Source organism: Coenobita brevimanus, chromosome 20 (genome assembly GCF_032717465.1).
Source record: "Coenobita brevimanus isolate Jiangsu-jjx chromosome 20, ASM3271746v2, whole genome shotgun sequence".
Lineage (NCBI taxonomy): Eukaryota > Metazoa > Arthropoda > Malacostraca > Decapoda > Coenobitidae > Coenobita > Coenobita brevimanus.
In genome coordinates this window covers 8488094-8505973 of record NC_136973.1, presented here as the reverse complement: position 1 = coordinate 8505973, position 17880 = coordinate 8488094, and the positions used below count along the sequence as shown (strand labels likewise).

General features: G+C 44.1%; 1 protein-coding gene across 1 annotated transcript in view; it reads left to right on the top strand.

Moving 5' to 3' along the window:
* Positions 1-17880, top strand: part of LOC145391972 (mitogen-activated protein kinase kinase kinase 4-like) — a 503013-nt gene that overhangs the window by 38360 nt on the left and 446773 nt on the right. Inside the window, exon 5 of the mRNA XM_080266482.1 lies at positions 5020-5202. Coding sequence (XP_080122608.1) covers positions 5020-5202 — 183 coding nt within the window. The remainder of the gene's footprint in view (positions 1-5019; positions 5203-17880) is intronic.

The following is a 17880-nucleotide window of genomic DNA, read 5'->3' as shown; positions in this document are numbered from 1 at the left end:
GAGTGAGAAAAGTTAGCATTAAGAGCAGTGTAAGTGAAATTATTGAATAATGTGTGTGAAATGCATAGGGATAAGACAATAATATTAGTGAAGCTGAAGAGTAATGAAGCTGGAAGTCTTTTGGTATAGGGTTTCTAGAAGTATGTGCTTCGATGCCATGGCCATGTGGACGAAATACATGTATATAAGATTGTGAAAAGGTAAAAAAAAAAAAAAAATGATAATGGTAAATAAGTGTTTAACCCCTTAACCGCAGGGCGTCACTTTCGTGACGCTCGGCCACAATGGATCATACCACGGGGCATCACTTTTGTGATTCTGTGTTATTTTGAATTATCCCGGGCTCTCAAGTGGTGGCTTGTATCGTCTATCAGTACTGCCATTGTCCAGCACTAGTCAGCACTCCAAATCTCATCTGTACTCCCATCCATTGTTGACATTTTAGCGATTTTACCCCCTTCGTGACTCCCCTCCCTACTTGCCCTCCATTACCCTGTCCTCTCACCTCCCACGCCGCGCTGCGCTACGCAAATTTCCCCCGGATTTTTCCACAGATTTCATCCATTGAAATAAGCCCTATGCCCTATACTTATACAAAATAATATATACCAAAAAAAAATCAGGTAAGTGATAGTGTTATACACCAGGAATTGGCTAATTATCACCTGACTACACCTCACGTGCATTCATTCGCTACATTACCACGGTAATTTCCCCTTTGAATTATGCCTTGTAATCGATGTCTGTGATAAAAATATATATCAGAAAGGAAGGGAGAAGCCTAAGTGACATTTACATTCACCTGGAACTACCTATTTCTTTATGTATTGCCGAGATTTTCTACCTATAAAAAATTAGCATGTAAGTTAGCTGCAGTCAGCCTCAGTGTCATTGTCAACCCTTCCCTTCTCAGATAAGCTGCGGCATTTAGTTCCTTGTCCTCCGCTGTAGTGAAACCATGTCGCACTCGTGCCCCGCCATTCCTGCCACTTCTGCGCCCATTGCAAAGGGCCCCGTGACCTCTACCCCTAAGAAAAGTAGTGAGGGAAGCAGGAAAGGCCTTAGTGACTCTGCAGTGGCACGTGAACTTGCAGAATTGTCCATGGTGATGATGGAGTGATTTTGACGATTCGGGTGAATTGTGTGATGAGCCGGGTGAGGTTATCGTGCCAGAAACTGCTACAACGAGTGCTTCAGTGTCGGAAGTAGTCTCTAGCTCCAAGGGAAAGGAGCCGTTAGTGCAGCAAGGCAAGGAATTTGGGAAGGGAGTGAAAAGGCAGCGTGTTAGCCCCAGAACAATGCCCCCACGTGACCCAGCCCGCCATGAGTCCTGAGTGCATTCACCTCCCCGTTCCCCAAGCCCCACTTCACTCATTTCTTCCTCATCGTCGGCTGAGTTATCTTCGGAGTCTTCGTCGTCGGAGTCACCACCAGCATCAACAGTGAAGGCAGGCCGTAGAGGAAGAGGTAAATCAAGGACTGTGAAAAGTAGTGTAGTTAGTAGGGTAAGGGCTGCTAGTGCTGTACGGCAACCCAGGGTCAGTGCGAGTGACCTTGAACGAGATAAATCTGCCTCACAGCCAACCTCCACCACCACCACCACCACCACCCGCCCTACACCACCACGACAGGGAATCCTGGACGCCTTCGCGTGGACGGAAGGGTCAGATTTTGTGCCTGAAAATTTAGTATTTGATGAGAGCTCGTCAGGAGTTCAGCCTGCCTTCACTGTTGACGAAAATGCTGAGTGTGTGGACTACCTTTTGGCCTTCCTAGATGACGAAGTCATGCAGCACATATGTGATGAGACCAACAGGTATGAATCACAACATGCTGCAAGTGGTACAGGTGCAGCCAAGATGCAACAGTGGTCCATGCTGGGAGTGCAGGAGCTGTATGTGTTCTTTGCCCTCATGCTTCTCATGCCACACTCCAAGAAGCATGAGTTGGAAGAATACTGGTCCATGGACCCCTTACTACCCTCACCCACCTTCAATAAGTACATGGCCAGAGATCGCTTCCAGAACATCATGGGAAACCTGCACTTTGCTGACAACGATGTACCTTCCCAAACCGACCCACTCTGGAAGATCCGGGAGATTCTGAGCAGAATGAAGGATAAGTTTGTCATTCTTCCACCCCTTTCAGAAGGTTGTCATTGATGAATCCTTGGTTTTGTTCGGAGGACGTCTTCGGTTTGTTCAGTACATTCCAAGCAAACGCCATCGCTTTGGAATTAAGTTCTTTGTACTGTGCGACTGTAAGACGGGGTACATCCTTGATTTCGTCATTTATTCAGCTAGCACTGTCGATCTGGATAAAACACACCCCCTTGGCTTCTCAGGCTGTGTAGTGAAAGTGCTCCTAGAAAAGTATTTTGGTGGGAATCATGTGCTGTATACAGACAACTACTATACAGCACCGAAACTTGCCAAATACCTTTCTGAGCACGGCATTGGCTCCTGCGGCACTGTCAAAAGTAATCGTGCCCACTTCCCCAAATTCCCAGAGGCAGGAACCTCGCAGCGAGGAGACGTGCACCTACGCAAGTGTGAGAAGATGCTGGCAATACGGTGGCATGACAAGAGGGTCGTGCACATGCTCACCACCGTACATAAGGGGGAGATGAGAGACAGTGGGAAGGTCGACCGTAGGACAGGCGAACCTGTGATGAAACCTGATGCTGTGTTGGACTACAATATCAACATGCGGCTGGTGGACAAGTCCGACATGATGATTGGTGAGATCGACTGCCTCAGGAAGAATACTAGGTGGTACAGGAAAGTTTTTCTGCATCTCATAGATATGACGATGCTGAACGCCTTCATCCTGTACAAGATGAAGGTCAAGCCACCCAAGTCCTTCTCCCTGAGGTTGTTCGCCAGGACTTGTGTCCAGCAGCTGCTGGAAAGATATGGTAGGGTGACAGCAGCAACTCCAAGGCGCCATCCAGTAACACTTCCCGACCGACTTGAGCAGAGGGCGTATATGGATCGGCACAGACTTGAGCTTATGCCTGCCACAGGGAAAAGGAAGGCTGCGATTCGCAGGTGTCAGGTGTGTGCACATACCACCCGCCGCACACCTGAGCACAAATGCACCTCTTGGCAGTGCGCTGAGTGCCAGGTTCCCCTCTGTGTTACCTGCTTCTTCGATTACCACAGCCAGAAGCAGTTCTAACAGTGCAAGTGTGAAAGGAGAATAATTTGGATATAATGTGTAAATAGCAGGTGAAAGCAATGGATGTTCAGTACATATGATTGAACAGTGTACTGTATTATAGTTTTATCTTACTGAAAGTGACAGTGAATAACATAGTGTAAGTAAAATAGCAGGGTAAATATTGAAAATAGAATAGAAAATGTAAATAGTAATGTAAGTAATTAGTAATATAAGAATATGAGTACAAATAATTTATGTTATAACAGTGAAAGTGAATCCGTGGCTCTCTACATATTTTACTGAATGAAAAATTGAATGACTTCAGTGACAATAAACTAATACTACTGAAGGAAACTTATGGAGAAAGACTCCAGATATATATAAGTGTCATATAGTAATAGAAATATAAAGTGTGAGGGGTTTTATGAATAATAAATGACAGAGTACCAAGAGCGAACTAACGCATGTGTGACGATCAGACGCGCTCGTAATTTCCATTGCGTTCACAGTGGTTTTTTTTTTGGAGTATGGATCCTAAACTACCTGAAAATCATAGAGTAGTGTTTATAGTGTTTATATCTGGCTGTGGTAATCATATTACGGGTTGTCGGGAAGTGTAAAGTGGAGACTTCGTTACTCAACTTCAGAGGTCTCCACAAGTCCTACGGTAACCGACGAAGGCTCAACAAACATTCCAGGAGAAAGCTGAAGGTATGTGCCATAAGCATATGTAATTTTAATATTCTAGGACTAATAACTGATTTTTGGCAAATATTTTTTGAGAGTCTGTCAGAGCCCGAATAACCCCGCGGGACACGCAAAACATTGGTAAACATGCCCGCTGTGTAGGGGTTAATAAAATGATGTAAATAGCCTGATGAGGTTAGGGAACTGATGGGATTGAGTCGGTTGAATAATACATGTATGAAGGAGCATAGCAAGGGTTTGGCATTTTTTTTTCCCCAATAATCAACAGGTTGACTCTGTCTGGAAGGCTTATACACAGCAGATCTGTGAAGAAAGTTATTCCTCAAAATTATGTATAATTGGTTAGGTCTGTGATATGTGACCAGGATTCCTGGGGCTTGAGTAATGTATGAATGAGTAGTCTCCAGTTTCACTAGAGGAGATGTTGGTAGTTTTATGAATTGTGTACTTTCCCTCTCCTTGTTTTCTGGATCATAGTTCACTACATCATTAGGTGGAAAATAGGGTCAGGATGATGAATGATGATAAGGTGTGAATGAAAAGTAAATGGATATTTGGCTCACTTTGTAGGGTACTTTGTTGATAGCTTTCAAATGTCTGTACATTCCTTTTTCTTGGTTTCTCCTGCCCTGTGTAGTAGAGGGAAAGAAGGATAAGATGTTGCTGATGATGAAATCAGCTCCCTGACACATCTGTGTTTTATAAGGAGGATGTTTGATTAATGTATTATTAATTATTTATACAGTAGTTCCTTGTATTGTAATTATTTATACAGTAGTTCCTTGTATTGTAATTATTTATACAGTAGTTCCTTGTATTGTAATTATTTATACAGTAGTTCCTTGTATTGTAATTATTTATACAGTAGTTCCTTGTATTGTAATTATTTATACAGTAGTTCCTTGTATTTTAATCATTTATGCAGTAGTCCCATATTTTAATTCACCAGATTTTAGTATCAAATCCACAGTTACCATAACTGTTGACAGTTTACATACTGTATTAAAGTTCCAGTGGTACCTGTGAAGATGATTTACCAGTTTTCCACAGTTCACAGGAGCAAAGCATTTACAAAGAAATCTGATATATTTTAACACATTCCTGGCATACATCAAGGATTGCCTGAACTTGAATTTTCTTTTATTTCAGGTGGATTCAAGAACACGTTACAGAAGTGTGTCGTCTCGGAAAAAGGGTGAAGATGATGATGACCAAGCTGAGTGTCGCAAAGAGCCAGTAGCAGAACTGCCACAGGACCGTGTTAGTTATTATGAGCAGCTGCAACGGCTAGTCAAACTTGGTTCTCAGGACATTACCTTCAATCAGCGTCAGGTAAGGCCGTCTAAATCATATATGCAGGTTGCTATCTTTTGTTCACATTAACTTGGCCCAGACTCTTATCTTTTGCAGCTCTATTCACATAACTTAGTGATGTAGAATTGAATTGCCACAATTCTACATCTATTCCATAACATTTCTTTAGCTCATTGGCAGGAAAAGGTAATGCTGCAACTCTACATCCTTTCCTCTATGTAAGTAGCATCATTTTCAAATGTTAATTTATTGGTACAGTGCAGCATTCAAGATGGAAAGATAATAGTTTTAGGTCAGTTTAAAGTGAAAGCAGTGATTATGATTGCCAGGACAGTAGTCATTATTTATTTATTTAGAATTCAAGTAAGATGAAGGAATAGAAGGGAAAGATGAGAGGAAGGAGTAGTTGCAAGGAGAGTGGAAAGGTTACAAGAGGATGAGAAAAAGGCAGAGTATAAGAGAGAAGTGGAGGAACTATTGGGCAAATATGAATTGGAGCAGATGGGAGACGTGGAAGGTGAGTGTAGGATATTTACAGAAGAAGTATGTGCAGCATGTGATGTGATGTGTGGAAGGAAGAGAAGACGGAGGGGGGTGCAAGGAACAGCGTGGTGGACTGAAGAGGTGAGACAGGCTGTGGCACAAAAGAAGAAAGCATACAATGAATGGATGAGAAATAGAGGCATGGAAGAAGTTGAGAGGCGGAAGAGAGAGTTATATGTAGAAAGAAAGAGAGAGGTGAAAAGATTAGTGAGAGAGAGTAAGAAGAGAGTGGATGAGGAATTTGGAAGGAATTTGAGTGTAAAGTGGAGGGACTGTAAGAAAATGTTCTGGAAAGAGGTGAAAAGAGTAAGACAGGGTGGAAGTGAAGTTAGCAGGGGAGTGAAAGATAAAAATGGTAGATTACTAGTGGAGAAGGGAGAAAAAGTGAGCAGATGGAGAGAACACTTTAAGGAATTGTTGAACGTAGAGGATGGAAGTAATGCGAGTATAAGTGGCTGGGGAATGGCTGGGAGAAGGAGGGAGGTGAGAAGACAGGAAGAAATCAGTAGGATAGAAGTTGTGGAAGCAATGAAGAAAGTTAAATCGGGGAAAGCCTCAGGAATTGATGGAGTGTGTGGTGAAATGCTGAAGTATGGGGGAGAGATAGTAGTAGAATGGATGTGGAAGATGTGCAGATTGGCCTGGGAGGAAGGTAGAGTCCCGGAGGATTGGAAGTCAGGTATAATTATTCCCTTGTACAAAGGAAAAGGGGAAAAAGAAGTGTGTGGTAATCATAGGGGCATTTGTCTTCTTAGTATAATAGGAAAAGTGTATGGTAGGATACTTATAGACAGAGTTAGAGAAAGAACAGAGAAATTAGTTGGAGAAGAACAGGGAGGCTTTAGGAAGGGAAGAGGTTGCGTAGATCAGATATTCATTCTTAGATCTTTAGTGGAAAAGTTTCTAGAGAAGGGAAAGAAGTTGTATGCGGCTTTCATGGATTTGGAGAAAGCATATGACAGGGTGGATAGACAAGGATTGTGGAAAGTGTTAAGAATATATGGAGTAGATGGGAAGTTGTTGAATGCTGTGAAGAGTATGTACGATGGTGCGAAGGCTGCAGTGCGTGTGGATGGTGAACTAAGTGAATTTTTCTCTTTGAAAGTTGGTTTGAAACAGGGATGTGTCATGTCTCCATGGTTTTTCAATCTGTACATGGATGGGGTAATAAAAGAGGTACAAGGTAGGGTAGTGGATGTTGGAGTGGCCCTGGTGAGAGAGGATAGTGTTTGGAAACACCCTGTACTGTTGTTTGCAGATGATACTGTGTTGTTGAGTGAAGACGAAGGGGAGCTGCAAGGCTTGGTGGATGAGTTTGAGAGAGTGAGTAAGAAATGGAATCTAAAGGTGAATGTAGGGAAGAGTAAAGTGATGGTCTTTGAGAGAGGTGAAGTTAGTGAATGTACAGCGAGGTTGGATGGTGAGGAATTGGAAAATGTGAGGACGTGTAAGTACTTGGGTAGTGTGATGAGTAAGGATGGAGGTTTGGAGGGTGAAATGCTTGAAAGGGTACAGCAGGGAAGAAAGGTTGCTGGTTCTTTGAAAGCAGTGATAAGAAACAGGGAAGTGAGCATGGAAGTGAAAAAGTTACTACATGACAGTATTGTGATACCAACTCTAACGTACGGAAGTGAAGCTTGGACATTGTTGGTAGGACACAAGTCAAGAGTGAGAGCAGTGGAAATGAGTTATTTAAGAGGAGCCTGTGGAGTCACATGGAAAGACAGGCTGACGAATGAGGATATAAAGGAGCGTTGTGGTGTTGATGTGGATGTGATAGGAAGTGTTATGAGGAACACACTGAGGTGGTTTGGCCATGTGGAGAGGATGGAGGGTGAAAGACTGACGAAGAGAGTGTATGTGAGTGAGGTAGAGGGGGGAAGAGGGAGGGGGAGGCCGAGGATGAGATGGAGGGATGGGGTGGAGAGGTATATGAGAGAGAGGGGTGTGAGTTGGGAGCAGGGCAGTGAAATGGCAGGGGACAGGGCGACTTGGAGGCGATTTGTTTGTGGCCACCCCAAACGGGATTGAGGCATCTGGCAATAGATAGATAGATGTGTTAGGAGTTTAATGCTGTATGGCAGTGAGATCTGGGTAGTGAAGGAGGAAGATATTCGCCGGCTCAGACGTACAGAAGTGACAATGATTAGGTGGATGTGCAGCGCCTCCCTGCGTCCAAGGCCTGGAGGGGCTGGATTTACAATGGAAGAGTTGAGAGGTAGGATGGGACTGGAGTGTATTGGTGTTGTGATGAGGAGAGGTAGATTGAGATGGTTTGGACATGTGGATAGGATGGGGGATGATAATTGGGTGAGGAAGGTGAGAAGTGTTAATATTGGGGGTAGAGTTATGAGGGGTAGACCGAGAAAGACATGGGACGAGGTCATTAAGTGTAACCTCAGGGTTAAGGGACTGAACAGGGAGGCTGCAATGGATCGTACAGTGTGGAGAGCCGCCATTAGGTGACCAAGGCTGACACATGCAAGCATGTTGGAGCCTTTAAAAACGAAACGAAACGTATCGCAAGGAGAGAAGAAGATATGCCACACACACACACACACACACACACACACACACACACACACACACACACACACACACACACACACACACACACACACTACATAACTCCTCATCTTCAAGTTACTGCCAGCATCTCAACACCTCTGGAGGAAGTGAGTTATCCGTATTTTGTTGATTTGTATATTGACCTATTTCTATTGTTCAGTATTTTTTACACAAATAAGTAATGTTTTTTACATACACACATATGAGATGGAAGAAAGTTCAGCTTCAGTATCAGAACCTAGCAAAAAGACTAGTGGTCATGTCCAGTTTCTGACAGCACTATCAAAAACCTTATGATATTTTACGTGTATACTCTGAGTAAAAAAAGAAAATAATAAAACGTAACGAGCGAAAATATGTAGCCGTGGGTGAGGCAGGGAAAGAATGTTTTTTATCTCGCGTGCAGGTGAGGAGGAGTAATCAACGTTTATCGTCCAATTGGGGGAGGCGGTGGCTCAGTTGGTAGAGAGGTGGCCTGCAGTCCTAACGGACCCAGGTTCGAATCTCGGCTGAGGCAGGGAACAGTTTAAGGATTTGAATTTCATTAAATCAGGCTTTACTGATCTACCAGAAGACCCGCTGACATGTCGTAAAAATACCCTCGCTAATACAAATGCACCAGTCCTGTATGAGACAGCCCTAGCATGTATTCAATATGGACGGTGGGTGTTAGCGCCGAAGTGGTGACATGTAGAGGTGTATGGTATGTAGGAGGACTGCTGGGCCTTGATAGCAGGCTGTGAAGCCTTTGCCCGGAGTCGGACACATCTCTATCTATCTATTTATATACCTAGGCTGCTTCCCCCAAGGAAAGGGAGGTAGCCGAGACAGGACGACTCACTCTCCATTTACTCATCCATTCAAACACATTCATTCGCATCTTTACCCCAAAGGGGAGAACGGACAGATCCTCACCGCACCACACCGCACAAGGGTCAACTGCGCAATGCAATCAGTGACATCCGCAGCAGGGCCCGACAGCAGAACTGGTTTACCCCTGCCACATCATAATAGACCCATCCCCTTACCCGCACCTGACCTGACTAGCTGATCAGACCAAATGCAGGAGAATATCCCCTCAGGGCTGCGTCATCACTTATTCATTCACAATTTCTCTCCATTTATTTCTGTCACGCACAGCCACTCTTCCTTGCTCAACAGACATCCCTCTCGCATCCAGCGCTCTCTTCACACTGTCCATCCATCCTATTCGTGGTCTTCCTCTCAGCCTTACACCTCTCACATCAGATCTAGTTATCTTTTTCACCAATCGCTCATTATCCATTCTCTCCATATGCCCAAACCATTGCAACACCCTCTGCTCAACTCTACAAGCCATCTCCCGAACAACTCCAGTTCTCCTTCGCACTTCATCATTTCGCACTCGATCCATACGCGTCACTTCACACATACTCCTCAGACATCTCATCTCCATTACATTCAAACTTTTCCTCTCTGCTACACCCATATTCCATGTTTCAGCCCCATATAATGCAGTCGGTACCACAACACCCTCATACAGCCTTCTCTTTACATCCATTCTAAGCGAACGACATTTAAACACTTTTTTCATTCCTCCCAGCACCTTTCCTACTTCATTTATTCTAAACTTCACTTCTGCATCTATTCTTCCATCCACAGCAACATGTGACCCTAGATATTTAAAACACTCTACCTCCTCAAGCAACTCACCATTCAAAACTATATTCATCTCCCTACCATCTATCAACCTCGTACACTTCATCACTTTACTCTTATTCTCATTTACTTTCAATTTCCTCCTTTCACACACCCTTCCAAACTCCTCTACCAACTGTCTCAATCTCTCCTCTGAATCAGTCACCAGTGCAGTATCATCTGCAAACAGCAGCTGCTTCAGATTCCACTCTCCTCCATCAACATTTACCAGACTCAGACCACCTAAAACTCTTGCATTCACCTCCCTTACAACACCATCCATGTAAATATTAAACAACCAAGGCAACATCACACATCCCTGTCGCAGCCCCACTCTCACAGGAAACCAATCACTCACAGCATTTCCCACTCTTACACACGCTCTACTATTTACATAAAAACTTATCACCCCTTTTAGTAACCTACCATCAAGTCCATACAATCTTAAAACAGTCCACAAAGCCTCCCTATCAATTCTATCATATGCTTTCTCTAAATCCATAAATGCCCAAAACACATCCTTGCCTTTCGCTAAATACTTTTCACACACTTGTCTCACAGCAAACACCTGATCAACGCATCCCCTCCCTCTCCTAAAGCCACACTGCTCATCACTAATCACTCCCTCTGTACCCTCTCTAACTCTCATAATTAACACTCTACCATACACCTTACCTACAACACTCAACAGACTTATACCCCTAAAGCTAGTACATTCATACTTATCACCCTTGCCTTTATACAACGGGACCACACAAGCACTTGCCCAGTCAATTGGCACCATACCTTTCTCAAAGCACACATTCAACAATCTTACTAACCAGTCAACAATAGTCACTCCACCACCCTTCAGGCATTCCACAGCACACCCATTCATACCTGCAGCTTTCCCTGTTTTCATCTCCTTTACTGCCTTCTCCACTTCCTCCTTCGTGATCAAAGAATCATTCAACTCTCCCAACACATTTATTCCTTGCACCCTTCCATCTGCCACAATCTCAGCCACCCTTTCCTCCTCTACATTTAATAATCTTTCAAAATACTCTGCCCATCTCTTCCTTACTGCATCCATCTCAATTAACATCCTTCCATCCTCTGCTTTTACTCGTTCTTCCTTCCCAGACTCTCCCTTTCGCACCCTTTTCACCTCCTTCCAAAACATTTTCTTATTCTGTTGAAAATTCTCTGTCAGCCGCCTACCCCACCTCTCATCTGCTGCCACTTTAGCATCACGCACAGCCCTTCTCGCTCTATTCCTCTTTTCCTTATACCCTTCATATGACATCTCATCCTTCCTCTGCAGCCACACTTCATATGCACGTCTCTTCTCAGCCACAGCCATACTTACTTCCTTGCACCACCATTCACTTCCTTTTCTTACACCACCACCCACACGTCTCGCACCACACACCTCTTCTGCATGCCCCACCACAGCACTCTTAAACAACTGCCATTCCTCCTCCACACTGCCATTTTCCCGATCTTTCACTGCATTCCACTCATCTTTCAATTTCTCCTGATACTCTATCTTTTTCTCTCTTTTATCCAACTCACTCACTTTCAAAACCTCCCTGCCACACCTAACCCTCCTAGCTCTCACCCATCTCTTACCTACTCTTAACTTTCCCTCCACTAGGTAATGGTCAGACATACCTCCACCCTCCCCTCTCAGAACTCTCACATCCAACAATCTTCCTATTACATTCCTAGACACAACCACATAGTCCATCAAAGCTCTATCAACAACCCTTCCACCCTCCTGTCTCACCCATGTATACTTATAAATATCTTTCTTCTCAAACAGCGTATTCCCAATCACCATCTCTCGCTCAACACACATCGCTATCATTCGTTCCCCATTTTCATGTCTTCCAGGCACACCATGCATACCAACTACACCTTCAATTGCTACATAAAAAAAAAAAAAAAAAAAAAAACTATTGGACGTATCGATTTCCCTTAAGAACCATGATAAAGAGCAGTAAATTTTACGAATGTTCATTTGCAGAATATAAGCCTTTGGGAGCATTTTCTGTTGGAAAAGTTGGGGGAACAGTCTGTTTACTGTTTTGATAAAGTCGAAAGCGCTCAGAGGAGTAATCTCACTTTGTCGGCCAATTACTCAAAACTATTGGACGTATCGATTTCCTGTAAGAACCATGATAAAGAGCAGTAAATTCTATGTATGTACAAGACATAACAATGTAATATCCATGATAAGAATTCGTTGTTATGTAGGTAGGAATATTGCATATGCTGTGCGCACATCACGAAAGTGACATGTGGACGTGAGTTCCCAGTCGTTTTTGGCGATTTATTCGAAAACTATGAGGCGTATTGAATCCATCTTTACTCATTAGAAAGCTCATGAAATTCTGCATAATATTATGCAATAAAAACATATGTGCAAGAAAAATTCAGAATTAGAGCTCCTTGAATTTTTTTCAAAAATGGCTTTCAGTTTTTGGCTGTTTTCTCGAAAACTACAAATCGTATCACAACTGAATTTGTCTCTTTAGAAAGCTGATGAAATTCTCTATCAAAACATCTAATAACATTTTCGTGTATGATGGAAAACATTCGGATGGTGATGTTGGGAAGTGAACGTGACGTAGCGAAATTTTATTCACGGCTGCCTAATGTTGTTTTATTTGTGTTTTCCTGTTTTTTTTGTGGTGCTTATCAGCTAGAACAAACATCAACGAATAAGATGACAGGTTTCATGGCAGTATATTGATGTTTGGGTGGCGAAAATAAAGAGAGAATATGTGTTATTTGCCACCGGGCCAGGCGGCCTCGCAGAAAAAATCGTGCGCCGGAAAACTTACTGACACTTATCGTGCCCGAGAGGGTTAATTACTCATCTGTCTGTAGCCAGATGCCATAATCCTGTAAGGGGTGTCTTTGAGTTACAGTGATCCCTTGATTATTCAATGAAATAGAGCCAAAGTCATGTCTGGATAGTGGACTTCTACCCTGGCCCCCATTCATACATAATCTAACTTTGATAGCCAGTGTAAAAGTCCACTACAATACATCGTTCAACACTTGTTCCTGTTGCTTAACACTACTCTATCTGGTCAAGCAGACCTAAAAGCCACTGCCAAGCAATTACATGGCAAAGCAGACCCATCAACCACAGACAAGCAAACACAGCTGCACACATCATTCAACCTTACCTCAACACACTACACGAATGGTTCACCACAAACAGGCTCAAAATAGCCCCAGCCAAATCTACAGTGACTCTTCTCACAAACTGGACAGCAGAACACAGTCACATCCCACACCTCACCATAAACAACACTCCCCTACCACACACACACACACAAAATCCTTGGTGTAACATACAATACATCAATGTCATTTAAACAACACATCACAAACATTAAAAATAAAATAACACTGAGACTCAATGCCTTGAGGTCATTTGTACATACAACATTCGGACACAACAGAGAAACCACCACCACAGTATACAAACAATACATACGTTCAGTGATGAATTGTGCAAGCCCTGCCTGGGCTTCTAACCTCACCAGAACACACTACAACACTCTACAGACCATACAGAACAAGGCCCTAAAAATAATCACAGGCTGCACAGCTACTACACCCACAGACCACCTACATCAAGAAACCAAAGTCCTCAAAGTCAAGGATCACCTAGACATGAGAGGCACCCAGTTTCTTGTTGCAGCCTCCACAAACCCACAACATCCACTACAGTAAATGGCAACACATCCACCCACACAAAGGAACATCAAAACAACACCCAGCACACGATACCATACACAAATACTGTCGTCTTTGCCCCCTCGCCCACCTCAGACCAGCTTCCAGGAGCATATCCACACTCAGATCACTCGCCGCTCCATTCAGTCACTTAAAGACAACACACAGCTGCATGCACGGCCTCCTGACATCCACCCTTCTGAATCCTATCTTCCTCATGAGGACAGGGTACACCTGGCCAGGCTGAGCTGTGGGCACCATCCAGCCCTCTTAAGCTACCAGAAGAGGCTGGATGACTCTGTCGCTGATGCCTGTCCAGGATGCAACACAGCACCCCATATTATTAAGCACATTATGGAAGACTGCATTGCACACAATCACCTACGCCAGCAACACAACATACACTCTTTGGGAGCTCTGTGGGAAAGCCCAGTCTCGGCCATGGCCTTCCTATGGGACTCGGGGCTGTTCAGCCAGACTGCCTTGGGAACAACTATTACTACTACCACAGACAAGCTATCACCACTGCAGGGCCATACCCTGCATTGACATGAAATAAACTTGAGAAAACCATCAACACAAGAAAAATGCAGTGGGTACACAAAACACAATGGTAAAATATAATAATATCATGGTAGAGTACAGTAAGCTAGAATTAAGTTAATGTAAACACTCGCAGTTCCTCACTTGGCATCATGCTGAATAACCCACTAGCTTCTTGACTCTGACTGTTGTACTGCAACTTGCGAAGCTGCTGCACTGCACAGTACATCCCATGTGGTTCAGTGGCATAGTCTGAAGAGCTTGGTCTGAGTCTGAGTCAAGGAGGATCTCCGGCAGTTGGCCCAAGGGAGTGGCTTTGGGACATGATGATGGACTGCCTACTTCAGGTGACTCTGAAGAAAGCCGCAAACTCACATCCAGGGGAGACACGATGGCTGACGATGTTCTTGGTTAAGGCTTCATCGTTGAAGGCGTAGTTTGACGCTGTGGTTGTGGTAGAGGAAAGGTGGACTGGGTGGGGGTCAGAGGCCTGAAAAAGGAGTCATTTAGACTGACAATAGGAGTGACGATTCAGGCATTGGATGACACTCTCCTATACAGAACACAGATCCTCCACAGGGCGAAGAGACACCATCTCTCTGTCACACTCCGGGTCCTCAGCATACTCAAGCACCTGCTCGAAATGTGCCCAGAATGTGCTCAGGCGGGGGATGGGTGGGGTACTGCACTTCTCTGGGTCGTCCGCATCAGAAATACCCTCTTTTCCATGGTGGAGGGGCCATCATCACACACCCTCGGAAGAGGCATGCAAAGAATAGCAAAGCCTGAAGCAGGTAGGGAACTGCCACAAAAGCTACCACCAGCACCACCATAACAACTGTTTGAAAAGAGCTGCCACTACACAAGTGATAAATGGGAACTGTGAGCAAGCAAGTGGGGGTCTCTGCCGGATGTAGGGTAAAGTAACCAATGCAACTCAGTGGCGTCACTGGACTATTCTTGCCCGTCCAAGCGGAAATTTTTCCTGCAACCATAATTCGGAAACGGGTACAAGCATTTTGTCTGGATAGTGGGAAAAAATGTATGAACAATGGTTTGGAACACCCAGATCACAGCAACTGGGTAATGGATGGTCTGGGTAGCTGTCGTCCAGATAATTGAGAGATTACTGTAGTTGTTTTACAGGGAGGGGCACTAACCCCCCCGCCAACCCATTTGCTGACATGTAGGTAACACATATGGGTTGGTTATATGGTTACCACCCACCCAGCATTGTAAATGGTTTCCTGGCTTACAGGAAACCATTAGGCATGTCACACAGTGTAAAGCCACCTATAAAGGAAAGAAGAGTGATAAAAAGTAACAGGAAAGATGGGAGAAATAAGGAGAGAGGAGAGCAGACACAGAAAAAGAATGATAAAGGTGAAGGAAGAAGTAGGCAGCACTAAATCAAGTGAGTGGATAATGGTTGCCACATCTACCACAAACTAAATTACCTTAATGTAATCAAATATATCTATAGTTTATGGCTACCCCAGTGCCCCACCAGAACCTAGTGAATATAACTCCAGTCCGCAGAGTTGGAGCAAACCATCGAGAATTATTATGTACACTGATTGTCTTTACTTCAGGACAGTGATAATCAAAGATACCCTTAAGCTCTTATTATATGTATTCACCAGATCATCAAAAGAAAAATCAGAAGAGTCATTGCAGTTTAACCCGCAAACACTGGGCAATAGTGACGAAGTCGTCACCTCACTCCTGGCAGTTTTTCGGAAACTGCAGAAAATTGCTTGTTTTCAAACCTTAATATCTTTAAAACTGTACCACTTAGGGAAACAGATTAATGACCATTTTACTTACCAACTCTTCCTCTTGTGAATGAAAGTATCCCCAAGTCTCTAGGTCATTGTGTTTGATGAGTAATGACATGGGGAAGAGAACTAATTTTCACCACAGGAGCGACATGAGAGTAGGACGTGTTCATGTGTCTGCCCACGATGCTGACTATGGCTTTGTTCTCAACATGATAACTTATTCCTATCTATCTATCTATCTATAGCCCGACGCCCTAATCCCGCAAAGGGTGGCCGCAGACAAAACGCCTCCAAGTCACTCTGTCACCCACCATTTGACTCCCCTCCCCCCAACTCACCCCCCCCTCCCTCATATACCTCTCAACTCCATCCCTCCACCTCATCCTCGGTCTACCCCTCCCTCTCCCTCCCTCCACCTCACCTACATACACCCTCTTAGTCAGTCTTTCATTCTCCATCCTCTCCACATGTCCAAACCACCTCAGTGTATTTCTCCTAATCTTTTCAACCACATCCACATCTACCCCACAACGTTCCTTCACTTCTTCATTCGTCAACCTGTCCCTCCATGTCACTCCACATGCTCCTCTCAGGTAACTCATTTCCACTGCTCTCACTCTTGACTTGTTCCCCTCTTGCAAGGTCCACGCCTCACTTCCATATGTCAGGGTAGGGATCACAATACCATCATGCAGTGACTTCTTAACTTCCATACTCACCTCCCTATTTCTCATCACTGCTTTCAGTGTGCCAACAACCTTCCTTCCCTGCTGTACCCTTTCACGTACTTCATCCCCCAAAGTTCCATCCTTACTCATCACACTACCCAAGTACTTGAATGCACTCACATTCTCCATATCCTCACCATCCAACCTCACTGCACACTCTGTGACTTCATTCCTCTCAAACACCATAACTTTACTTTTGTTTACATTAACTTTCAGCTTCCTCCTCCTACACACTGTCCCAAATTCATTCACCAAACCTTGCAACTCCCATTCATCTTCACTCAACAATACTGTATCATCAGCAAACAGCAACACCGGAAGCTTCCAAATCTCACCCTCATTCATTAGGGCCACCCCCACATCCACTGCCCTACCTTGTACCTCCTTTACGACCCCATCCATATATATATTAAACAGCCATGGAGACATTACACACCCCTGTTTCAGTCCCACATTGAGATCAAAGAACTCACTCAGCTCACCATCCACTCGCACCGTAGCCCTAGCTCCCTCGTACATACTCTTCACAGCACTCAACAATTTCCCCTCCACTCCATATATTCTTAATACTTTCCACATACCTTTCCTATCTATTCTGTCATAAGCTTTCTCCAAGTCCATGAAGGCAGCGTACACTTTCCTTCCCTTCTCTAGATACTTCTCCACTAAACATCTTAGAACAAATATCTGATCTACACACCCTTTTCCCTTCCTAAATCCCCCTTGTTCTTCTCCAACTAGCTCCTCCGTCATATGCCTAACCCTATCAATGAGTATTCTACCATATATTTTACCAGTCACACTAAGAAGGCAAATACCCCTATGGTTACCACATACTTCTCTCTCCCCTTTTCCTTTGTATAGAGGAACAATTATACCTGATTTCCAGTCCTCTGGAACCCTTCCCTCTTCCCAAGCCAATCTACACAACTTCCATATCCACTCCACAACAATCTCACCCCCATACCTAAGCATTTCACCACACACTCCATCAATTCCTGGGGCCTTTCCCAGCTTAATCTTCTTCATCGCTTCCACTACTTCCGACCTACTGATCTCTTCCTCCCTCCTCTCATCTCTTCTTCTCCCAGCCATTCCCCAACCACTTATACTCACACTGC